The 26,528-nt window shown below is 37.2% G+C and overlaps 1 protein-coding gene across 1 annotated transcript; it reads left to right on the top strand.

The window, feature by feature from the left end:
* The first annotated feature begins 1,981 nt into the window (after nucleotides 1–1,981).
* On the top strand, nucleotides 1,982–26,212 carry LOC134138867 (vesicular inhibitory amino acid transporter-like). The gene is made up of 2 exons (XM_062573066.1): nucleotides 1,982–2,290; nucleotides 25,061–26,212. Exons 1-2 carry the CDS (start codon nucleotides 1,982–1,984, stop codon nucleotides 26,210–26,212), a joined length of 1,461 nt encoding a protein of 486 aa, XP_062429050.1.
* Nucleotides 26,213–26,528: the final 316 nt, after the last annotated feature.

A 26,528-nucleotide genomic window follows, 5' to 3' on the forward strand; every position in this document is an offset into this window, starting at 1 on the left:
CTATCTAATAAAAAAGGCTTTTAAAATGCTAATTATGCATCTCATGAGATTATACCTTTCACAAAAGATAAAGACAATGACAACAACAAAATGTTTCTGTCCAGAAATGTAAACATCTACATAAATAATGCTTAAAAACAGACCAAAAATACATATTAATATTTAATACTTCTTATGGTTCCATTTTGGTTTCTCAAACCATTCTATATATGTTAGAAAAATTAACCATGTAACATTTATGCTATTATTTTCGCTTTATAGATGTTGCTACCAGATTTACTTAATGCAAGCAGTATATAGACCCATCACAGAGCAGTTCCCCTCAGAAATCTGTCTGAAACTTTATGTTGGAATGGCTTTTTAATGAGAAAAGGACAAGATTAATGTCAAAATTTGCTGTAAAAAACATAACTGTGTTTCAAACACCTTCCAGGCCACCTCAGGATATTATGATATGTTTGTGAGCTGACTAGTGTGGCTCACTTCAGTCATCAAAAAAATCAATAAAGGATATTTTGACATGATGAGATCCACTTGTTGGTCAGCTTAATTCAACATTAGCAGATGTCATACAATGTAAAAGAAATATTATAGAGCATGTAGGGATAAATCCCCAGATACAGCATTTCCAGGTATCAGTGATACAATGTGAACTAGGTAGGTATAGGAACACCATTCTGTACTGATGATATATATCATACTGATAAACTGTGGAGAGCTGCAGAAAATTGGTTACATCACAAGAAGACAATTCCAGTGTATGACCCTAAAAGATACAACAGAGAAGGTTGTCTCCATGTTTACTTAATCCTGAGCACACTAGAAATACAGACAACTAAAAAGGCTCAAAGGAAGAACATCTCGTTTTGGAAATGAGTGAAAGCTGAGAGTTACTAAAGAGTCAGCGGTTTAAATCTGATGTTTTTCAGTAATATGCATTTCTGAATTTCTTTTGAGTCTTTGGAAATGTTCAGCTAACAAGAAAATCACACTAATGCAAACAAGGATTATAACTGATCCTGTCTGGTCAAATTCAGACCCCTTGTAAATAAATACTCTTTCCGTATAATCAACATCGTGGTGCCCTGATGTAGAAATATAGCTTTTGAAATCCTGTGCTATTATTAAAGAAACAAAGAGAGAAGAGAAGTACAGGGCGGGCACGAGAAACAGACAAAAGAGAACATGCATAAATAGTCTTAAAACTGCAACTAAACTCTCTCTCTCTTTATTTCACAAATTCCATGGGCTATGCAAGGGAAGAAAAGAAAAGTTAGGTAAATACGTTTTGTACGATTTTGCAGTGTGAGTAGTCATAATGTATCATGTTTACGCTCCTATAGAAAATACATAATCACAGCTTTATATCATTGCCCTAGCTGTCCCCAGCAAATATGAATTAGATATGGTTATGAACAAGCTAAAATTTTTTCTTGTAACTTTGAGCATTTTAAAGAACATTTTTAAAGTTCTACTGACCTCTGTAGACACTAAAAAAATAGCAGGAAATTCTCACATCTGGAAAAATGAACTTATTTACATGTATTTTGTTAACAGTCAGTCCGTCAACTCTAGTTTTTAATGAAGCATTTTTTTCCTTTTGGCAGAACTATTTACTCGTATTGGAAGCATGCATAATTTCCAGAAGGTGTTCTTGCAGCCACCTGTAGCTGCTTCATGAATGACTGATCTACGTAGATGCCATAGGTAAAAGGAAAAATTATTTGAATTGTAAATTTCTGCTCGCAGACTACATAATCTCATTGCGGACTACTCTGGGCAGTATACTGAAGACTCTGGAGATATTTCTTTAGTTGGCATTTGAAACTGACACAAATAAATGAAAGAAGGCCAATAAACCTGTTAATCATAGCTACATGATATGTAGCTAGCCTAACAAAAGGATTAACAATGTACAGCTGCTGAAAAAAAAAATAAAGACATATAAGGAAAGATTTTGCTGTAATATCCAGTATTCAGGATGGGTCACGTGAAGCAGAATTTTTCATCTCTTTTCAACTGCTTCAGGGAAACACATTCTCTCTTTCTGAAGCTGGTGAGATGGGACAGTTGCCTAGACACTGATGAAGAAAATGTGAATTTTGCTAGAAGAGATGAACTGAACAGGAGCCACGGCAAGGAGAGAGAGGAACCTGATGGACCACCGAACTTTGAGCTTGATGTTTGCCACCAGGATGCGGGACGCCAGTCCCCGGCTGCCCTGCCGCGTGCCCAGGTCAAACTGCTCACTAGTTGGGAAGCAGGATGGAATGTAACAAATGCCATTCAGGTAACCCTTTACTTACCCTGTCATTATAATTAGCATTTAAAACACCCAGTCATCACTTAGCCTGCTTTATTTTACTTAACTACACCATCATTTCACAATGTTCTAAAAGATTTCTAAGAATTTATTACTAAGGTAGCTCAACCTTTCTACATTTGACTAACACTCTGAAAAAATACTTCTAAAGGGAAAAAAGACAGAAAACGTTTCAAAAGTATTTAAACTAGGTAAAAATAAAAAGGTGACGATTTCATCTGTTTCAGAAGTGTAAAAATTGTCTTTAATAGATATATTTGAATTCAATGACAGAGAAGGCTCCTATAAATGTGAGATAAACATTTAATAAAAACGGCATAGTAAGAGCTAGACTGACATCAGATATGTATTTACTGACATGTTACACTAGATATGGATTGGAACATGAAGCACAGTAAGTGTAATAAAACTTTTCAAGTTTAAAGAAAGTAGTCCAATTGAACCATTTGGTCCTATCATTCCCTATGTGGGATTTGAGTACTCTTCTGAATCCTTAAATTTAGCATTAAATGTTTCAGATTCTTTTTATCACTTTTCATGATTCATTTCCTTACATAATTCTACCATTGCCACTAACTTTGTGTCTGACACAGTGAGAAGAAAGCAGTATCCAGAAACATGTATATTCACAGTTACTGTTATTAAATACTTTGTATAGTATTTCAATTATAGGAAAACAATCCTTCTAATGATACGCAAATCTGTGATTATGCTGATGTACATTTGTTTATGTATCCTGTTCATCTCTCAGTTCTCAAAGGAGGTAAAAAAGGACATATTTGTATCCCTGCTGTATTTATTTCATGTTTGAGAAACATGAGCACCACCACAGGAAAGCCAATGCAGTAATATTAGGATATCATATTCACAATGTGTTAGCTGTGAATAAAAGTATATAATCTTAAAATACCCAAACTACATTCTAGTAACACACTGTATCTTCAGTTTCCCTCAGCAGCAGCACTTAATCAGGACAGAAGTCTGGGATGGAAGCCCATTGGGGTCTCTGTGAGTTTTGCCTTTGATTTCACTGAAGATGAGATTGTATTTTGGAAGTCAGTTTTGTCAATATTTGCTGTATGACCTTTTGGCAGGTCACATTCTCTCTTACCCATTGTTTTCCTGACTGAAAAACAAAAGTAATAATGGCTCTGTAAACATCAAAATGCCTAAAAATTCCTGAATGTCTTTACGTGTAAAATTTCTATTAATTATTAATTATATAGCTTCCTTTTCAAAAATAGACCTGTCACAGAGTGTGAAAATACTATCAAATATACAGCTGACTATTTAAAAATAGGACAAGTTTAACCCAAAGTACCCAATCAGATCAATAGCTAGACTCTTAGCGAAAACTCTCAGCATTTTGAGTGTTGCATCCTGCTATTCAGTCTCATCTGATCAAATATTTTAGAAATCAGCATTAAAATAGCAGACGATAGGCTATAATTTCAGTGAATTTTGCTTCTAAGGTAGGCTGAGGATAGTAATGTGAAAGAATTGTGGTTTACTTAATGGTGCAGTTGAAATGTTCTAACATAAATGTTATGAAATTGTGTGCATATGTGTGCATATATGTGCATAGGTATGCATCCTTCCCAATACCTGGGCATTTGGGTTTGGGAAAGAGGGAGAAGAGAAGAGAAAGGGAAGGAGAAATACAAGAGAGGAGAAGAGAGGAAAGACTATTGAATGATCATAGTAAAAAGCAAGAGTTAGAAGAAATTTCTATGAATAGCTTTGACAAGAAAGAGTTATGAACAGAATGATTAAAGCAATTCATATGTTCTTGACTTGTGAAAACAATGTATGCTAAAATGAGAGTTGTTTTTGCCCTACCCAGTGTTTTGCATGGCAATTAGAGATAAATGTTTAATCAGAATTCTGAAGTGTTCTGAACACTTATTCCAAAGAATACAATTAATCTACAAATGAAATTACTTCATAATCCAGAATTGCTTTAAGAACAGATAACTCTTTGGTCCCTGAAATTAAACACAAGGGTCTTTTAGAGTATTTTAAATGAAAATATTTTCAAACAAACAGGTAGACAGGCTTATTTTGTTTTCCGCTTCAAATGAAGAATGTCCAATTTTGATGACTATATTGTTTATATAAATGATTGTTTCAGGCATTCAAAGTTTCCAGGGAAACATGCCTCATATTCCAACACCATACATGCAAATGAAAACCTGTCTCCGGTTAATTCACCTTTAAGTAAGAGCAGAGCCTAAAAAGCTGAGTTAATTGAAAAGGGAAAATGAAAAGCATCATCTGGCAGAGTGACGCAAGTTGTATTTGTTTGTATCTAGCAGTAGAAGACTGGGGCAATAACTTGTACAGTAGTGCAATATAATAATTGTGCGATAACTTGTACAGTAGTGCTGGATAGAAAAGCTAGTGCAAGGTGGTGACTGCAAGGAAGAAAGTAGCTGAACTATAATGGCACAACATTTTGCGGCAGAGCCAAAGGAGGCTAAAATCTATTTATTTGCCAGCCACATGGAGGAGGTTTGAGACAAATGGTAGGGAGAATGTTTGACTATGAAAGAGAAAGCTGAAGCAAGAAAAGCCTCTCAGTCTACAGCATCATGAAGAGATAGAGTATCACAAAAATGAAGAAAAACCAAGAAAGAGAGAAAGGAATAGGGAAAGCAAGCAGATCTGTTGGCAAGAGATGAAATAAAGTTCATCTCATCATATCTGTAATCTCACCATAGTAAGTCTAACTGCTCTCAGGTCTCAGGAGACAAACAAGATTCACGGTGCCAAAAACTCAGCCACTTTGCCAGGCTGCTCTAAAGTGTTTTTAGAATTATGATGCTTTTATAATCTTTTGAATATAGTGTAATATAAATGAACAATATCAATGTGCATTCACCATGTGTTCATAGTTATACATACACTATGAATTCAGTGGACTTTCAATTTATATCAGCTGAAGATCTTTTCCTGTAGATTTGGTACAACATGATGTTGGATCAAAACATTGTTTGATTCAACACATCTGATAACATAATGGACAGGAATCAATTTTATATTTTGTATCCAATTTACATTTTTTAATGTCCCTGGAGTATTAGTCCCACTCCCAGCCCCTTTTGCATAGATTCATATGGTGAAACAGTCTTTCTTTTTCTTCCTCATTACATAACAGCAACATATCCTAACTATCTAGTTGTGCAAGTTCCTATGAGCCACCAGGTGCAAAGATGCTTCATGTCCTCCTTCAAATCCCAAATTAAAACTCTTTTTTTCTCAATATTAAAAAAAACCCTTGACAACAGCTATTGGCAGCCTGAAACAATGGACTTCTAGGCTGAGCATCTTTGTCTCTCTTTCCTTTTTATCTCAGTTCTGTCTGTAGCCATCTTTTGTCTCCTGTCTTTTGCAGAGATCAGATTATACAAAGATTAGAAATACCTGTGGCAGAAGCCATTTCCTTTTCCGCAATCAAAATTACACGGTAGAATGCTTGTCTACTACTAATGCTATGAGGAATAACAGTAATGCAATTAGCATTATTTATAAAAATAAAAAATTGACAGTAATAAGTTAATAATGATTGCAGTAGTGAACATAAATATGCTTATTATATTTATATTCTGCATGTTGTACATTGTAGTTTTAAAAAGCCTTAACAGCTCAGTACTCACTGTTTCCATAAATAAAGGTATATATTTTCTTCATATATACCAACATAGATATATTTCCATGTTTGGTTCCATTCCAGCTCAACTTTATTTCTGTGACTCCATAGTATTCTCCTGAGACTATATAATAGTTCATATTTATTTTTTCTACCATGATTCATCTGAGTTTACCTGCTTTCATCTCCCTAATAAAGACTACATCTTTAGAGTGCTTACTGAGGATCAACAGCTCCCAGAAACCTAAGTAGAAATCACAGTGACACGGAGAAGCAGAATTAGCAGGCATACCCCTAAAGATAAGCAGGTAAACATCTCTTTACAGAGCCTAAACACACCTCCCATTAAGCTTCAGAGACACAATACTTAAGCATTTTCTAAATATAAATAAATGTCTGTTGGCGTGTTTAGAAAGCTAAATGTTTTTGCCATCAGGTCGTTAGATATACCACAATACAAATCCTCTCATCCTTAACCTTAAATAATTTAGGCACATTTAACTAAATAATCTCTTAGATGTTAACTGCAGTACTTGATCTGAAGTATTTATTTTCTAGACTTGAGAGCAAGGGTCAATCCTGTACTAGGCCCAGAGCAGTAACTTGCTTGAATTATACATTGAAGCTAAATCATACCCTGAACTAAATTATAGATGTCTGGGGGAAACAGACAGCTGCATTTCTCATTAAAGGGTGGTACTGAGAATTAAAGAGAGATGCCAGATGCTGATATCTAACCCAGGAGCAGTGAGTAATTCAAGTTTCCAAATGAAGCTGGTCAAAAATGGACAGCACAAAGTAAAATTACAGGACTATAGGACTCTGTGGTGCACACAGGGATGCCAGTTAATTTGATTTTAGCTGAAATACACCTGGAGTGCTAGCCAAAGGTATGTTTCACTCACAGGTTTGCAATTACAGCCACAACCAGAAAGGCCCCAAAAGCTTAGAGCCTAATGAGAACCATCTAAACGCAAATCTGTTTTTCCTTTCATCGACTGTCATCTTTATATAATACACAACATACGGTGTACTTTAGGGAAAAAGACTCTGTACCTAATGCTTGTACCCTGGCTGTCTCTTCAGATTTTTTTGGGGGGAAAAAAATCTGGACATAGGTCACTACTTCATATAACCTTTTATTTCACTTTAGACCCTGCAACAGATATCTTCACTTTCATGTACAACTGAATACAGCATGGAGAATGCCGCTCACAGAATATATATTCTCTCTATTCCCAATCCTACTTTTTATCACAAAAGCTTTTTATAAGAAACAGGTGATACTGCAACAATGCAATTATATTTACTTCACAGAAATTTGTTTATCTGACAGGTAAGCCCTGTGCAGTGGACCCCTCTTGAGTTAACTAACTGCCATTGCTATAAATCTCATTACAGAACACACTTTATCAATCAAATTTTCTCTTGGTCAACTGGAAACACTGAAAATGTTATGAAGTCAGGACCTCTACACATAGAGAGATTGTTCATTGTTTCAGGAAGAAATATTTGTATTATTCTGATAGGATTTAAGTTATTGCATTGAAGATTTTATATTTTATGTTATTTGTCACATCATGGAAGTGATGAACTGATGGAGGGAGAGTTGAATGGATTTACATCAACATATAATATTGTAACTATTATGGAAATGTAAGGAGTGGCAGATCAGTTTTCTATAGCTCCTCTGAGGCAGATTTGCCGACAAATAGGTCCTGTGGTATAACATAAACACTCCACAAATTGTTCCCTGGACCTACAGACAGTCCCCAACATATGGATAATTGGTTTAGAAAACACCATACTAGCTCCTTAAGCATCCCAGAAGCAAGTACATGGGCTACAGAAGTAATGGGTCAAAGTACTGCAATTCTTGCAATCTTCTAAATGTCAAAATGACCTACTAAAAAGCTCTGGAAGTTTAAGCAGTCCTTATATTATGCTAGCCTATACTATAGCCTAAAGCTGCATTTCCTAATGACTGGAGTTCAAGAGGTTTACAAAAATCTCTTTCTCTTCCCTTCAGAAGTGACTCTATCCTATGCAGAAGTATCCACAGTAGTCTGCCTATACGTTATATATATAACTAATTTATGGCACTGGTGTATATTAAGTGAATTATCACAGATTTCAAAAGAGGGAGAGACCTTCTAAACCATAATGTTTGACAAACATGGAATTTGATTTACAAGCTTAGGCTTAGATTTGAATATCTTGATTACATTGACTGCAAGATAGATATATTTTTATATATTTATTCTTAACTGTATTTGAAATAAGGCAAACATTGAATCCTTTTGATAAAGTAGCCAGAAACAGTTTACTGTTTTTTTTTTTTTTTTTTTTAAACAGTAACTCTGTTAGGAATCTTAGCTTATAACCTTAAGTTTCAAAAAGGTGTCTGACAATTGCTTTTTGAAGGTTTGAAGGTGTCAAATACCTATCACTTCCAGCAACTTTAGCTGAAACTTTTCCTGGATAGTACTTCTGAAAGCGGTACCTTTCAGTGTCTAAGTTTTAGGGCTACCCTATTATTTTCTTCCTAATTAACTTAGGAACAGTAACTAAGTCATTGCAATGTATAGTATACTTTTCCTGCTTTTCATGTTCAGTTTGTCACAGTCTGATCAGGAGAATCTTATGGAATTTGCAAATACTTGTGTTTCCTGCAAGCAGAGGCTTTTTATTGTTTGTTTGCATTTTGTGTAACTTTGAAATTCTTTTTGCCTGCAAAATCTATTAATATTATTCTTTCAGAGAAGTTACAGGTGTGAGGATATCGTCTTGCTACATAAAATAGCTTGTACTAATTTGTACAGTTTTGTGCGTGTGAAAGGACAAATGAACTACCAAGTAGCATTGATATTGCTGCAACTTACACTGTAACTACTACATCTCAGAGCAAAATGGTAGTTTTGCTACTGCTCAGTATGTATTTGAGGACAGAGAGGAAAAGCGCACAGACACAGCTAAGTACTTGAACTCCTTGATTTTCTACCACCTTTCCAACTCATTTGCCAATAAAAGCTGTGGATAAAACTCTTATGGTCCAAGGTAAAGCTACAGTTTTCTAAATTTGAACTGCTTGACCTTTGACCTTTGAATGCACATAGACGTTCTTTGAACAGGAATCTTTTAATTACGTTTTCAAAAGTCAAAGTTAGATTGTGGCAACCTGCATTCCTACTTCAGGTAGGAGCAGCCTTTCGAGTCGTTGATTTACAGGGCAGGCTACTGCTTTCTGAGCTGAAAGAGGTGACCGTCCTCAGCACTTCTTCCTTGAGGGACATGCACAGGGAAGCTCTACCCTGCAGGGGCCCAGCGTTAAGGCTCTCTCACTTGCTCCCTCCTGCTCTTTTCCTCCTTTCCTCCTCCCTCCTACAGGCAGAGGGAGCTCCTGACAAGGCTGACGCTGTCAGAGCAAGGAATGGGTTTCTGCACCCTTGTGCTGGTTCAGTAGATGAGCTGGGAGAGACTAGCTGAGCTTTTCTCCTTGTAATGGTGCTTCCAGCCAGTATGAACCTTTGTTTTAACTGGAATGTTTTAGTCTCTTTGGCATGCTGCCAAATTTAGCTTTTCAGCAGACCACCCTCCCCCAGCAGGGCCATTAGTATTTTTACTGCTTTATATCTCAGCTTAAATAGTTCCATGAATGAAGTGAAAGTGCATCTCCACCCGAGAGCTATAAACTCTGCCAGGCTTCAAAGGCCACCTACTAACAATGGTGTTACTACAGCTTAACAGACAACCTGCCAAGTGCCAGAGGTGTGATTCACATGAACATTTACATATATTTGCATAAAGCTTGTGTCAGTTTGTATTTCCCCCATGACATATTTAAAATAAATGGTACATGTGCATAACACTTCAAAAACCCAAACGTTGTGCCTTTTCCCAGGCCATTTCCCTCCTTTTCTTTCCTTACCTCTTTAGGAGGAGCTTCAAGCCATGGAGGAGACAGTCTGCTCTGAGGGAGTTAATGCCTACAAAAGCTTTTGCATTAATAGGTAGATAGCTATAAGCAAATACGCTCTATGCAACTCTATTTTGCATTTTAAATTGCAAGAATTATTCATAAGAAAAAGTATTAGGTATCTTAATACACAGGATCACTACCAGCTTCTTCTACCCTGTCATGCCTAACCATGCTCACAAGGAATGGAGGTGGTCTCTCCTGCATGTCTGCCTCCTGCCTTCCTTCCCGAGGTCATCACCTATGATAGATGCAGGCTCTGGGGGCTGCCAGAGACGCTGCTGATGCTGCATCCCTCACTGCCCACATGAGCATGTAATGAAGGAAGCACTGCCAAAGATGGAGAATGTTTTCCTGGGACAGTTCAATTTAGCAGCTTGTTCAGATTCCTGCCCCCTACAGTACCGGCCTGTCTCTTCAGCAATCGGTGGGTGCAGTTAAACAGAGCATCTCCCTCCCATCCAGAGTCTGCCCAACCCAGTCCTTCTTGCTTTCTGTGAACATCTTTGTCCTTCCTGTCATTCAGACTGGTCATCTCATTTTGTCTTTCACTCAGACCTCTTTCTAAATCCTTATGTCCAGCTTCTGCTTATTTTTAGTGTACAGCCTCACCAATATACAGCCTGATTTATCAATCCACAAAGCTAAAATTCTTATCTGAGCTCTAATAATTTCCCATCTAAGTCACAGTCATACAGTCTTCGCTGGCCTTGGTAAGCTTGCCCCATGAGCACCCACCTGAAAAGCAGCTGCAGGTCCATGTCCCATCTGTCAACTGTTTCTTCACAGCTCTTGACAGGCATCTCTTCATCCATCCTATCAAGTATAAGCTATCTATCTTCTCTTTGACAATCTGCCATTTACCTTTCTGCATATGCCGACTCTGATCCCTATTACAATTACCTTTGTCAAATTGCTAAATATTAAAACAAACATTCCCATGAACTTATAAGAAGATATTTATTTGCTGTCTCCTGAGCCTCTCATAAACACACTTGTACTGCAAACTTCACAGTTATAATGTGTAATAAAACCACTACCTATTCTCTTGATTCACGGTTTCCAGTATTGACTCATGGTTTCCATGACTCCCTTGTTCATCTGTATGTGTTTCCTGTGATCTTATCCTTAGATTTTAAATGCTGTGGAGAAGAGACCATCTTTTTGTTCTCTACTTGCACAATGCCCTGTACAATGGGATTTTAATCAAGGACTGGCACTTCTAGGTGCTCCAATAATGAAAACAATTTTGAAAGTAAGCCTCAAAATGTTTTCTATTTTACAGAGACTCTTCACAAAACAATAAGATTGTTTAAATGTGGTCTGTGATAAATCAGTCTGACATTTGATTCAATTTCCCCTCTTTTTTTTGCTGCATAGGATGGATTCTTTTTGCTGTTGAAACCCATTGTGGGGGCTGAGTATGAGATAAAGCAGCAAGTTAATGCCATAAGAAGATCTTTAGAGTATCCTGCCATTAAAATGGGCATCCCATCTTAACACTCCAGGCCGTCAAGCAACAGAACGACAGGACTGTGATATCAAAAAAGGGTTGTGTTTTTGTAAAAGTTACACGCCTTGAAAAGGTAAATGTTACCAAACAGAGTCAAGCAACTGCCAGCTGCTTGAAAGCAGCCATCACTTTATTCCCCAGGAGACCCCAGCGCACCAAGACTTGTTGCAGAACAAGGATCTCCAGCTCCCTCAGCTGAAGGGAAGAGCTGATATACTTTCCATCTACACTAAAACCAAATCAAATCTACCATGCTTTTCATCTCATCAATCCTTAAGAGCGCTTTTAACAAGCTGAATGAAAACAAATGGCATAATTTCTCCCTTTTTAATTCATGGCAAGTCACATGCTTTAAAAAACCACTATTATTAGGCAGCTTTGGATTTCTGTATCTGTTAGATATTATATCTGCTCACTTTATTGTTGTGATATTACACTTGACAGTTACTTTTCAAAACAAAGTCCAAATCACCTGTTATAATTATTTAGCAGACTTCACTAGCTGAAATATTGTGTGTACATTTGTGCCTCTCTACAGGATCTAGCACATACCAATGACCATCTATCACTGATAGAAATATTCATCATCAAGAACCTGCTTGATGGTTCCGAAGTCTTCAAATTTGTGAGATATGTAACTTCAAAGAATTTATTTGCCTTAATAAACAGCATTTAGGCATATAACTCATTCCTCACAAGAGAGCAAGAAATCTTGCTGCCATAACATAGTGATAGACTGCAGGAAGTCAAACATTTTTCCAGAACAGAGTCCTTTCCTTTTTTATATAAAATCCCTTCACTGTAATTAGCACATTTTTAGCAGGAACTTAATTTTCTTATAACAGAGAAGGGTGACCCTTAGGATTCATCAAGGAATACAAATTAAGACAACCTTAATATGTACAGGTGTGTATGAAATCTTTTAATACTGAAATTGAAGGACATCTAAAATAATAAAATGCAGCAATAGAGTTAGTAATAGAAATAGTAATGTTTCTGTAGCAAACTTTCCAAATGATAATGCTTCTTCCACACAATCCATAGACAGTTAAGCTACAGTTTTCTTCAATGTGCGTAATTCGTGACAGCAGGAGATACACTGAAATGGCACAAGCTCTGTCTGAATGAGCAAATGGAGCTATTGGAGAAAATAAAAAGCCCTAAACACTGATTACACACAATACTGAAAAAAATAAATTGCACTCTAGTCTTAGCATAGTGAGCTATATAAAATGTTTTGCCCCTAAAGCTAAACAGAAGAAATCGACTTCCATTTCCATCTATTCTCTCTCTTCTCCCTACACACACCATGTTTCTTGGATTGAAATGTTTCTCTGTATTCTTGGCCAGTGGCACTAGTTTTGCCATATGTACAATACTGTGTTCACTAAATAGCTAACAAAAAAAAATAAATTTAATATTTACTTCTCAAAAATGTAAACAGATGAGTCAAAGTGAGGAAACATTACTTCAGCTCATACATGCGTTCTCTGTTATCTGTTTCATTTTCTCTCAGACCATTTCTTGAATTGAGACAAATAACAGCACCAAGAGATTATGCTTTGTAAGTCCCTAGAGCAAGCATTTTCTGAGATTTTATGATATCAGTAGCAGAGGTAGTTTCAACCTTTGCTTTTACAGTACATGGGTATTTCCATTCATGACAGGTTTCTTCATTGCTTAGTTTTCCCCTCCAGAAGCATGTCTAGTTTAGGCTTGTTCTTCCCTCATAAGTACAGGGTTGTGGGGTTTTTTAGTTTAAAAAACACTCAACTTTGATTATATCAAATTAAATCTGAGTATTTAAGAAGTTATGAATAATTCCCCTGAAGCACGAAGAAAAGTAAATAAGTATAAAAGAAGTATATGATGGAAGAATGTTATTTTCTTTTTCTCTTGAAATGATTGTTAATTCCCTCATTTTACTGTCTACGCCATGTTTGTGAGCTGGCACTAAGGTCTATTCTATCTTGCTACATTTTAGAACAGTTCGCTTTGTCTGCCTGATACCTTCAACTCCAAATGACAGTTCCCCAGCCACTTTCCCTTAAGGGACTTAAAAATCTTCTGTGCCTTAATTGGGATCTGGAGTCTAAAATGAGTTCTCCACTCCTGCTCTTGTAGCTTTTGCTTTTGCCTGCTGACTTTTTTTCACTTTTGCTGGGAAGCCAGCTGCTTTCAGTTCTTTTCCTTTTGTATTTTTTATTGTTGTCACCTCAAGTTAAAAATAAAATACCTGCACAAAACTGTAGGCTTCTCTCTGCTGCTTAGTTTGGATTTCAGAGACTCTCTGCTATCTCCTAAATTGTGAGGAGCTGCCATCCCATCCCTGAAAGTTTCTTTTCCTAATCAGAATGGATAATCAGCTGCATAATTCATACTTTCCCTCTAGCATCCTACTGACTCCTGTCTTTTGCCTCCAGTTACATATTTCTCATATTCAGGCATTTTTCCTCACAGCTTCTTACCCATCATATTCTCCTTCTGCTTGTTGCTGCCTCATAGGGTTCCCAACCCATATTCTAGTATGCCTTAGCTTATCTAGCGACATCTTTTGGCCCATCCTCCTGCCCTGGTGCAGTCATGTTCCCGTGATATCCAGCCTTCTGCTCTTCCTCTGTTCTTCCCAGCCACCTCACAGTCTCATCTTCCATGCCCGTCACAGAGGGATTCATCTCACTCCATAGATGATATAGAGAAATAGGCACCTCTGACAGAGTGTGTCCGATCCTGAAAATGAGTCCCTACATGAATAGTCCCTCTGGTGATGACTGTTTCTGTTCAACCTCTCCAGAGCTAGAAGATTAGTTATATTTAGCTTTTTTCTATATTTAATAGATAATGGTAGGAAACTTATTCCTAATTAAGTGTATATTAGAACAAGGTAAGTTTGTCATGTATGTCTTTTCTGTGACTGTGAGTATTCATTGATTAAATGTCTGTGGTTTAGATAGCAAAAATTCGGTGAGATGAATCCCATTCCTGGTAACTAACAGGCAATTATTTCTTTGGGGACTAGAGAAAAAAAGACTAGTCACTGTTCCCTAAATTCTGGGAATTTTGCCCCCAAATAAACTGTGATTTTGCCTAAAAATCAAATGTGAGGAAACAAAAGTTATTTAGGAGAAGACAACAAATGCAAAATGTAGTCTTAAAATAAATTTCTGAAATATGATGTCAAATACGTCAAATATGATGTTGATACAGCTGTCAACATAGAAGTCTGAAAAAAGGTGGAATACCATATTGCTGAGAAATTTCCCCTGCACTCTTGGAATTGCTTGGGTTAAAATTAAGCAAACCAACAAACAAAAAGCAGCTCTTTTCTTAAATGGAAAAAGCTTTTACAGAAATTGCTAACTAGACTTAATTTTAGTAAAAAAAAAAAAAAAAACAAGTATTTCTATCTTTATCTGTGTAAAAATAATCCTGAGACCTTTGCCAGTGGTCAATAATCAGTCCCCAGTTTGTTAATCCAGTCCTCAGCTGTTGTTTCCAAATGGCATCTTACCTCCAAGTCTTTCCAGTGCTGCTGTAGACCAAGGGAAGAGAGGAGAGAAGAAGAGAAAGAGGGAGAGGGAGAGGGAGAGGGAGAGGGAGAGGGAGAGGGAGAGGGAGAGGGAGAGGGAGGGAGGAAAGGAGGAAGGATGGGAGAGAGGGAGGAATAAAGGAATGCAAACACAGAAAAGGAATGACTTTACAACTCTAGTACTTTTATTCATGGGCCAATAAAGCTCAAGACTCTGTGTCATGCTCTGTGCCTGTATAATGAGAAAGATCACCTGAAAGTGACAATCCTTTATGTTACATCTACAGACCTTACAAAGAAGTCTTCAGCACACAGCTGATATGCCATATGCCTGGCCTCATAATGCATTACAACATTACAAATTTAAAAATCAGTCATTTCTGAAAGGAGAGACTAAGTAACTGGTTTTGCTACATACATTACTCAGGATGCCAGAAAACTCAGTCACATTTCTTATCTTTAATTTTTCTCTTTATATACACTATCTTAATTGGAGATTTTTTTTGTCTAATCTACTTGAAATTAGGTGAATTAATCACCTTTGTTAGATTTTAAGAACATTTTGATCTTTTGGGGCATTATAGGAGAAGGACACGTCCATTATGGAAATTCATTTGCAATCTCAACTTTATCTGTATCTGTGTATGATAAAACATCATCTGTAAAATCAGCTGCTGTTTCTTTTATTCTAAAGGTAGAACCCCCAGGAGGTGCCACTGAAGTTTAGTTAAGGTGGAGAGAGTAAAAATAGTAGAGAATTGCTGTCTGTAGCCAAACTAGTTGTAAGTTAGGATCTTTTCTCACATATTTGAGGAGAATATGCTGTAATACTCTGTATTAGTTTACTGATTCATAGACAAAAAATAATAGTATACCACTATTTATGTTTTTCACCCAGACTATTAACTGTATTCTCCTCAGGCAGTGGAGACCCTTTTCCCCTTTATACAACTGGCTGCAGAAATCTTAATAGCTGAGTAAGAGTCCACCTGGAATTCGTGGTTGGATCTGTGTGAGAAAAGAAGAGGATAATATCAGCCAGGGAATCAGTCAGTCACCTTTTATTTCGTATCTAGAAGACACAATCCAGCTTCTAGAAGATATAACCTAGCTTTCTTTTTACCTCTCAGATCTAGATAAGATTTGTTCCAATGCAATCTTCTTTTTTTTCTACCTTACTTTTTCAGAGTAACAAGATCTGTGGCCTCCCCCATATAGAGGGCGTTCAAGGAAAACTCCTAGCAATCCAAATGGGCTCTCCAACTTTTTTGGTGTGTCAGTGCACTCTCAAATAAAGTTATATGGTTCCCTACAGCTTTGCCTCATTTCCAGAGTTTGCTCAAGTCCCCTGACTCCCTCTCTTACAGCTCTTTGGGCCACTTTTTCATGGAAGCCCATTCCCATGTCACTGTACGAGGTGATTCGAGTGCCTGTCTACCTTCGGGTAAAACCTGAGAATCAGTGCTAAGCTATGAAGTGAGAATTAGGTAAGTAGTCAGATGGTCAATATTGCTGGCCACAGCTAGCTTTCAAAAATGATGTTTGTTTTAAATTTGACTTGCTTACTTCTTTCATCTCTTTGTCCTCTTCTCTACATAACACATAATAAAAGCCCCTCATACTATTAGCTAAGCCTGCTTTCTCCTTTGGGACCAAGGGAAACAATATATTTTCTTAAAAGATAATTTGCTTCGGAGATTTGCTTTGTGTGATTCAGTGCATTCTTGCAGACAACTGTGAATTTATACAAACTAACAATTTCCATTAAATCATGCCACATTAAGCATCGAGTATATTGTTTCACTTTTACAACAAATATTTAAACCAATAGCAAAACCAAGGGGATCAGCTGTCACACTCAGTAGAAGCCATACCTTTCTTGTTGAGACATTTGCTTTCCTCCATTCCCTTGCTTAATCTTTAGGAGAGTCCTGAGAATAATCTGGCCACTAATAGAGAAACAAAATCAGTGACTTCTCTGTTGGCCAAATGGACACATATGTTTTGCAGTTCAGACTGGGCAACTTCCTTCTTTCACTTGTCTTATCACAGTATCTCCTGAGCAGTCTATCTGCCTAATCACAGTCCGGATCTGTTTACAGGACCTGAGGGACTGACAGATCAACACGTCTGAAGTTTCTCTCAGTGTATAAGAGATTGCAGGCATTAATCACAGAATAAATACCGTAGCCACTTTCCTGCCTGCAGCAAAGAATAGAGTGGCATTGGCAGAGGGAAATAATAAGAAAAATTGGGTAAAATAAGATTGTTGGGGCCTAATTCAACCATCCTTGTAGTTAAAGGAAGACTTTTCACTGACATTAAAGGAGATGGATCTGCCACTAGGGTCATGCAGGCCATGGACAATATTTGAAGTTTTCCTCAGAACTGCTTGTAGTATTTTCAAACTCAAAATCAGATGAGCTGTGAACAAACTGGAGTGAGGGGACAAGCAGATGAATTATTTTCCAGGTGTCTGTAGAACAGTGCCAGGAGTCATCGTAGCTAGCTAGAGAAGCTGAAAGTTCTCACTGATGACAAGAAATAGGCTATAATTGGTGTTGCAGACACATGGTGGGATGATTTATGTGACTAGAATTTTAAAATAATTAGATAAAACATTTACAGAAAAAGAGTGGGTAAAAGAGGTGAGGGTGGCACTCTAAAGAGATGATTATCTGTGTTAAAGCTATTGTGTAAAGACAAATTCTATTGTTCTCAGAGACTTCAATCTTGAAGACCTGTGCTGGAGGTTGTACGCAGTCTGTAGTAAAAAATTATTAAAGGTTCTAAAAATGATAGATGATAATTATCTAACACAAAAGATATTGAACCTAACATAAGGTAAATCTATTTTGAGCCTCATTATGTTGAATAAAGACGAATAGATCAGTGGATCTAATTATATTCATTATGGGAAAACAGAGGACAGTAAAATACATATACTTGGTACTTCAAAAGAATGAATTTTACAAACCTGGGAAAATTATGAGGGATAATTGATTAGGTAGAACAAATAGAGCAATTTGTGAAAGAAATTTGAAAGTTGTTTAACAAGAACTTATGACATAGCCAGAAGTCACATCTCACAATTAAGAAATAGTAATGTTAAAACCCCTCCTCGCTCAGGTTTGATGTGAATATATCAACTAAAACTCTGTCTCTCTCTCTGTCTCTCTCTTTCTCTAAAACCAAGCAGAGAAAGGGAGGGTGAGATGTTTAGTGCAAAAATTTGAAACAAATATTAATATTGACATGAATTAAGTTTGAATGGAAATGTGCATCTGTATATGTGACTGAGTGTGTGAGTGTAAAAGCATCACAAGAAACAGCAGAACTTGGTTAAAAGGGAAGGTATGCCTTAACAGTTGCAGAGCATCATATACGTGATTTCATTCAAATGGAGAGGTAATGAAAGTAACTTAAAGACAGGTGCTAAGTACAGGACTGTACCTAATAAAATATCCAAATAAGGAACACAATAGAACTGTGAAATTCAGTAATTTTGTCTAAGACTTATGAGGGATGAGGGGAAAAAAAAAAAGATGCAAAAGATCCAAAACAACACTCACTCCAAAAGGGTATAAAAGATAAGTCTAAAATCTGTTTGCTATCACGAGTCAAGAAGAACTGAAGACATAGTGAGGGCTCAGCAGCTGGTACCCCATTCACCTTGTTGCACCCAAGTGATCTCAGCCAGACCACCGGGACACACATGCTTTGGGGCTGACATGTATGTGGGTGTTAGTGTGCAAGGGGGTAAAATCAACTTAGAGATTTTGCAATATAAGAGCACTTTCCATAAGAAAACACACTGAATTTTGCTACACTAATTTCCTACATTAGCAGTAGAAGGAGATTCTAAAATTAATTGTAACTGTAAAAAAGAGATGCCACTCTCCATTAGCATTTTGTTTTGGGAGAGAATCAAGATGATGTGCTCAAAACACAGCAGAATAGTGGGCCACTTTATAATTTCCCAGGATGGGCATCATGCTATTTCACATAAGACATTATTTGAAAGTTAATTCTCTGAATTTCTAAGCTGTTTGTCTACACTCCAACTATCGCCCAGGAAGCAAATAAAGGCATCTCTAGTAGGAAATTCACCTCAGTTCGGCTATCCATCTGTCTTAAGATAGCTGTGAGTCATAAGTGGAGGTGCCTATTTTTCTAATAGTCTATAGAGGAAGTTTAGATGAGTGGTTTGGACTTGGCCAATTAGCTGTTAGATGTCTGCAGTTAGTTTCTAACATGGAGTTAAAATGTATCTCATTAGCATTTTGAAAGCAGAATGCATGGAAAGCTTGCACTTGGGAAATGAAGGAGACCTCGCTAAAGATGTATTTAGCCTGATAATATCCTTTTTCAATTGCTATTATATTTTGGAAGTTTCAGAAGATTGTTGATCTCATTCCAATATTTAAAAAGCCAGTTAAACCTAGAGTAGTTAAACCTGTCAACATTTCTGGGCAAAATAATATAATTGTTAGTACAGGACTTAATGATACAGAATGAAAAGGCAGCAATATAATTAATGTCAATCATTATGGTTTTGTAGAAAGAGTCCTTAGAGTCCTTATTAAACATACTTGATATAATTCTTTGATGAGATTGTAATATAGGCAGTGAAAGATAACTAAGATATTTAGATTTTTGAAAGGAATTTTGGTGCATTAATATACAACATTCTGACTTTAAAATTAGTGCAACAATAAAATACATCTTAAATGAATTAACATAAATGACAGATCCCCCAAATGTAACTGTCAATGAGTTTTCAGCATGCAGGAAAGGAGTTTCTGGTAAGTTAGTAGGACATCTAGTAAGATAGATGGCAACTTGTCCAGTATTATTTAATACTGTTAGCCATGATCTGGAAATAGATAAAAAAAAAAAATCACTGTTAATCACAGTGGTGGATGAGAAAGGAAAGAGAATATGGACCTCTGCAAGCAAGTAGCTCTGTTATAATGTCATCAGATTAAGGGATTTACTGTTTTTATGAACCTAGGTTTGGTTCTAGTAAAGTTGTATCTTCATATAAATATGAAAGCAATGTATGCTTGTATCAGTTCTAGAACAAAATATATGTTAAATGACAACAAATGCTAAACAACATAATTTAGCATTTTGTGAAAGTGTACTGAAAAGTAGAGTTCTCAAATTTATCTCGTTGTTCTTCCAAGAAGATCCAGGGAGGAATTCTTCCTATATAGGTTGTGCCTAACCTAAGTTCATGCAGGGAATCAGATACCTAGTTGGGAATATAGGCTTAAGTGAACCATTCCAGTGGAGTAATTATAGATGGTGAGAAAGGTGACCAGAGCGAATCCAGCTCTCTGGCATATTAGCATGTACTCTGCATATGAGAGAGCTTCTACTAACTGAATAATTTTCAGTTAAGTTCTCCATTTCTTAATTTGTAAAGTCTTAAGGTGAAATCTTTTTTCCCTCTCTCTCTTGTTTTCCCAGTGTTGATTTTTACTTCATTTTATTTAATTGTCCTTTAGCACATCCCAACTCTATGACTATGACCTGATCTTCTTTACTTTTTAATTACTTTTCAATTGTGTATCCCCCTCTGTATTTTAAAAATGTCATATTCCAGGTTAAAATGCCTGTAAGAGGAAGCATGTGATATGGGATTAAAAAAACCTTCTTAAAACTGAACATTAAGGAATTTTGATATTTTGTCAAAGTGCTTGCCTTTGTTCATTTATGTATTTTTCTAAACACTTCTCCGGGGAAGTGCTTACCCTGAGATGAAACACTGCCAAAAAAAATTATCATAGTAAAAAAATGCTGTTACATGCCCCTTTTTTGCACTTTACATAGATCCAGATGCAAGAGAAATCTTAATGTGCACAGGTGAAGCTGTCAGAGTAGGAACTCTCAGAGCAAAGTGCTTGATGTGGAATTTTTTTGGATTGGCATCTGGATAGTTTTGGAGAATCTGATCTGCTTGTTTTGTATTGTAGATGGACCAGTAATTTCTGATGGCAGCTGTGATAGCTGGCTGCTTCTGCTTGACGGTACTCTGACCGGACTAACTATCCTTTTGGGTGGGATTGACGTCTTCCCCCCCTTCCTCTTTCCTCTCTTGTCCCTGCTGCTTCTTCAAAGGCTAATCATCTGTTCAGCCCTCAAGGGTTTCTTCTTTCTAGGCCTGGTTGCCTACGGCTGTGTTCGCTCTGCATGTTTGACGTGGCCCTCTACCTAGGCGCATGTATCGGCAATGCAGGCTGGTGACTCACCTCCGCTGCCTCCTCGACCAAAGGTGAAAATCCCCAAGTCTTGTAGTCCTCATGGGAGAGAAGGGTCAGAGAAGTCTCAGCCTCTGGGTGAGTTGGGGCCACCTTTACACAGGGAGGATGGAGCGCTGGCAAATAACAGGGCCACTCAAGATGTGCTAAGAACTGCTTCAAAAACCACTTCTCCACTGTCCCTGGCTGCATAAGTACTCCTTTTCTGTGCTACTCAGTTTTGTAAACAGGTCACCTTTAAACAGCCCACTTAGAGCTAACCTACTGGAGCTTGCACTAGAACAGAGTGAAAATAAACCCACTCAGACAGGCATACCTCCCAGACAAGATGCCAAACTAACAGCTGGGAGGCAGTTTGAGAAGCTGCTCCTTTTGTCCCTCGTTTTTCATTGCTGCCTCACAAGTACAGCTGGCTGTGTCATTATCTGGGCACAAGATCAGAGGGGTCAGAAGACTCACTAAGAGGAGGCGCTGGTGCTCGGCTGGACCAAATATGCATTGTAGGCATTACCTATGTCCCTGTGCCGGTTGCAAAGAATCAGTGAAATATTGACACGCTCCAGCTACCTTCTCTTTTCGCTCACTCCTCGTGAGAGGGGCATAAAAGCCATATTCAGCAACACTATACCATGCAAGCATTTCTTTATGGAGAAGGAATTTTCCATGGATAAGTTACCCTAAGCAATGTTCTAAGGTTGCTGAGCAGCTTTAAATCAGGGAACATGGCTCACCGTCTGTGCTGCTGTGTGACATTGACAGTAAAATAAGTGCTTACTAAAGATATTTGCTTCTTTGAAACTAAGCTATTTAAACCCGATGGTGTGCAGGAAATGGTCCTAGCAGAAAGCATTGCTTTTGGAGAGGTAAGAACAGAAGATTAAATCTGAGATGACTTTGGAAGTCTGACGAAGGATCTTGCATTCTTTCAACTCTCATGGCCATCACTAACATTTTTTGGCTCTTTTGTAGAAAGCTGGCAATAACCTGCTATATGAAACCTTTTTTTTTTTTCTCTTTATGGAAAAAAACCATCACTGACAAGGCAGCAAGAACATTTTGCTCATACATACCCTATACGTTATGCACAGGTTCAGGGTTCTCCTGTTTCTCTTCACTAACCATGCTCTGAATCGAGAAAGCTGCAAAACCAGTTATGTTCACAATGTTTGTTTTCTATTATTAACTCAAAGCTGAAGGAAACAGAAACAGTAAGTTTCTTACACAAATCTCACCAGCTATTTTTCACGAACTCTAGGAAAAAGAAGAATGTCAGAAACATCAGGGGAAAGGTAAACTTACAGCTTCTGTAGGAAGGTTCAGTTTAAGCTTTCAGTTATAACCTCTGAACTCACTCTCTGTGATTTGAAATTGCCAATCACTGATGGATAATTTTAAGAAAGACTAGGTAATACTTAAACTGCCTTATTTAATAAGCTCTAGGTTCAGAAAAATGAAAAAAAAAAAAAAAAAAAAAAAAAAAAAAAAAAAAAAAAAACCTCTCGATCCTCCTGTGGCCCGAATTAGGAACTATACGAAAATTATTTGGTATAAACAAACTGCAAGGGGATGTTAGAGGTTAGAGTTATGTTGCGGTCTGATTAAATTAACAATTAAGCAAGGAAAGGCAGACACCTGTGGAGAGGAGTGTAAACGACTGTCAAAAGTGATAACACCTCTGAAAGACTTATACGTGGGTCTAGGATGAGGCTAGTCATATCAACATTAGTGGCCTAAATTTGGCAGGAGAGAAGCCGTTGTGTGGGTAAGGCCTTCGCTGACGCTTACTCGCAACTTAATTATACAGTCACCCTTTGGGTCAGCAGACACCGTTTGAATTCCCAAATGCAGTTTAGGGGCCAAAATAATAACGTTATGAATATGGAACAAAGGAGATAAGCTTGCCACAAACTGCAGGAACCGAGAAAACATCATTGTTCATATGGTAATATGGAAGATGGCTCTGTGGTTTTTATCCTACTGATTTTTTCATAAACTTGGTTTATTTATGATGCTTTTAAACTCAATCTGTTATGTAAATGTTCTCCAAGGATTGTTTTCCTAGGAAAGAAAGCACATTTTGTTCTTCAGTCAAGTGCCTAACTTGAGCCACTAAGTGAAAGTCATGATTAAAAATGGCATGATATCAAAAGCTGCTGTTACGCATGTGCTACCTGCTGTCTGCGTGCAGACAGACATATAGTCTTTTTAAGAAAGTAGATTGTTAATCAGCAGAAACTGTAGAATTTTTAACACTTCAGTGAAGTTCATGTACAAAAGAAATGCTAATTAAACTGCTAAGTGAATTGGGTCACAAGATCTGTATTAGAATGAGTTAAGCCAAGACTATGTGAAACAGGGGGATTTGGGTGACTGAAGCACCACAAACCACGTGGCAGAATGACTTCATCTGAAAATTTCTCATGTGCATCTTCCCTGGGTAATATCTCAATGAATTTAGCACTCCAGGAAGAGCCATCAAGTGGCACAAAAGAGGGTCACAGAAATAACACGGTGGAGCTGACTACCTTCTCTGAGTAGGCCTGAATCTTTTGGGGATTCACATGTTTTGTAGAGCAAAATGGGGCTGCTAAGGTTTGGTCAGGAGTAGAGTTAAGACAGGATTGATCCGGATCAAATCCTGTTTGGCCAGAATAGCAAATAGAATGCACGAGTACTTATATGTCCTCCATGCCATCAATATTATGAGAAATAATAAAGTAAAAATTTCTGTGAAGCTAGTTAACTGCATGTTGTTTCCTCCTTACTTTTCTTCCGTCGTCAAGAACAAAAAGCTCCCGACTAGAGTCTGACTAATGTGTATTGTTTAATTTTAACTTTGTAATATAAAAAGAGAAATGTCATCGAAACTTCTTTTCCCAGATTGGATCTTTTTATGAATGACTATTGTTCAAGGGTTTTGTTGGTTTTGTGCTGATGGAAATTAAACTACAACAAAAGTGTTATTTTTCCTTAAATATAGAAAGGAAGAGAGAAAATAAAAAGAGAAAGAGAGAAAAGGAAATATATGCAGTGTTCTGTGAAAGTAAAATGCTGTTTTTATTGGATAAAACAAATATAATTCTGTTCTTTTCATAAACTGTTTAGATAAAAGCATGTCTATATATTTCATGTATATTTTTAAACACCTAATAATTTCACGCATTCTAGAGTCTCAGCTGTGAGAATAATTGCTTTAACTATGGATTTACCAGGAGCAAAAGCTGTATGAGCTATACAGAAGCCACAGAAGAAACACAGTCAGACTCTGATGTCACTCTAATGCCATTTTCTTTACAGACATCTGTTAACAGTGACCACCCACAATTTTTAGATTGAAGAGAATTGTCATTACTGGATCTACCTACAGTGTTATTTTTAGTTAGAAAGAAATTTAAAGAGATGATGCTACAATTGCTTAATTTTATTGTTATTGAATCTGTTTCATTAATATGCATGTTGACTGAATAGCTGCCTATGAACTTTCTAAAATGTGCTTCTAATCCCATCAGCGTTAAATATTAACTAGGAACCTGACTCTATCATTCACTCACATTCTCTCTTTCTTAGCTTATCGTTACCTGGGTGTCAGTAGGAGCAGTTATTCTTGCTGATAACTTCATTTATCATAAATAAACACATTTCTCATGATTGTTATTCACTTAGACAGCTGAACGTAACAGTGCTTCCACCATGCAGTTAGGTGGAAGTAATGCTCAATGGAGGGCAGGTTTGGGGATGTGGCTTCTGGTAAACATTTTGCCTCAGGGATTTATGCTATCTTTTCTTTCTCTTTTTCCTCTTTAGGGAATCTTTGTTCTAGGACTGCCATATGCTGTTCTCCACAGTGGATACAGTGGCCTGTTTCTTATTATCTTGGCTGCAGCATTATGCTGTTATACAGGCAAAATCCTAATCGCTTGCCTGTATGAAGAAAATGAAGATGGGCAGCTCATAAGAGTGAGAGACACGTATGAAGACATTGCTAATGCCTGCTGCAAAAAGCTATTTCCCAGACTAGGCGGTATAGTTGTCAATGTGACCCAAATGATGGAACTGATCATGACATGTATTTTGTATTTGGTTGTTAGTGGGAACTTGCTGTCACACAGTTTCCCATATGTACCAGTGACTGAGAAAACTTGGTCTGTAATTGCATTTGTTACACTCCTGCCATGTGTATTTATCAAGACTCTCAAAATTGTTTCCAAACTCAGCCAGCTTTGCTCCTTGGTCCATTTCGTTATCATCCTTGTCGTGATGACTTACTGTCTGACACAAACACATCAGTGGTCCTGGGCAAAATTCAGACTCCCTGTTGAGTTTGAGGACTTCTTGGTCTCTGTGGGTGTAATCATTTTTAGTTATACTTCGCAAATATTTCTTCCTACACTTGAAGGTAACATGAAAAACCCAGTGGAATTCAGATGCATGCTGAACTGGACTCATTTTTTTGCTTGTGTGTTGAAATCGGCCTTTGCACTGATTGCGTTCTTGACCTGGGGTAAAGAGACAAAGGAAGTGATTACTGACAACCTGCCATCCTTTTTGCAAACCCTAGTGAATTTGTGCCTCTTAACCAAGGCGCTTCTTTCTTACCCACTGCCTTTTTTTGCAGCCACGGAAATTGCGTATGCTTGTATTTCTAGAGGCAATCATCCCAGTTACAGATCTCCACTATTTGCTCTGGGTGTAAGAGGTTTGCTTCTCCTGTTAACTCTTCTGATGGCTATGTTCATACCACATTTTGCCCTGTTGATGGGTTTAACAGGCAGTGTAACAGGTGCTGCAATGACTTTTCTTCTTCCTTCTCTTTTCCACTTAAAACTGAAATGGAAAAAATTAGTCTTCTTAGAGAAATGTGCAGATATTTCTGTTTTTATTTTGGGTTTCCTTTGTAGTCTTGCAGGTGTAGTTTGCTCAATAAAAGGACTACTTGAAGTATTTGGAGGAGGGTAAGAAGTTTTCCCGATAGCTAATTAGGGCCCTAGTCTTACAAACACTTCTAAGCAGTAATCCAATACAGAAGAAATTGTGCCACTAGGTATAATCAAGCATATGCTTAAAAGTTTTCAGGATCAGGGCTTTAACTTGTAAAAGTATGTGACTGTAACAAACTGAAAAAATTAGCCTACACACAAAATGTATGCAATGACCTCTATTAAAAAATGTTGACAGGAAGGAAAGTGTTTGAGATGGTTTGTCATGAACATAATCTAAAACTAATCCTTTATATGTTCATACATGACCTGCACATCATAAAATTGCTCCTGCA

This window comes from Rhea pennata, chromosome 3, assembly GCF_028389875.1.
Source record: "Rhea pennata isolate bPtePen1 chromosome 3, bPtePen1.pri, whole genome shotgun sequence".
Taxonomy (NCBI): Eukaryota; Metazoa; Chordata; class Aves; order Rheiformes; family Rheidae; genus Rhea; species Rhea pennata.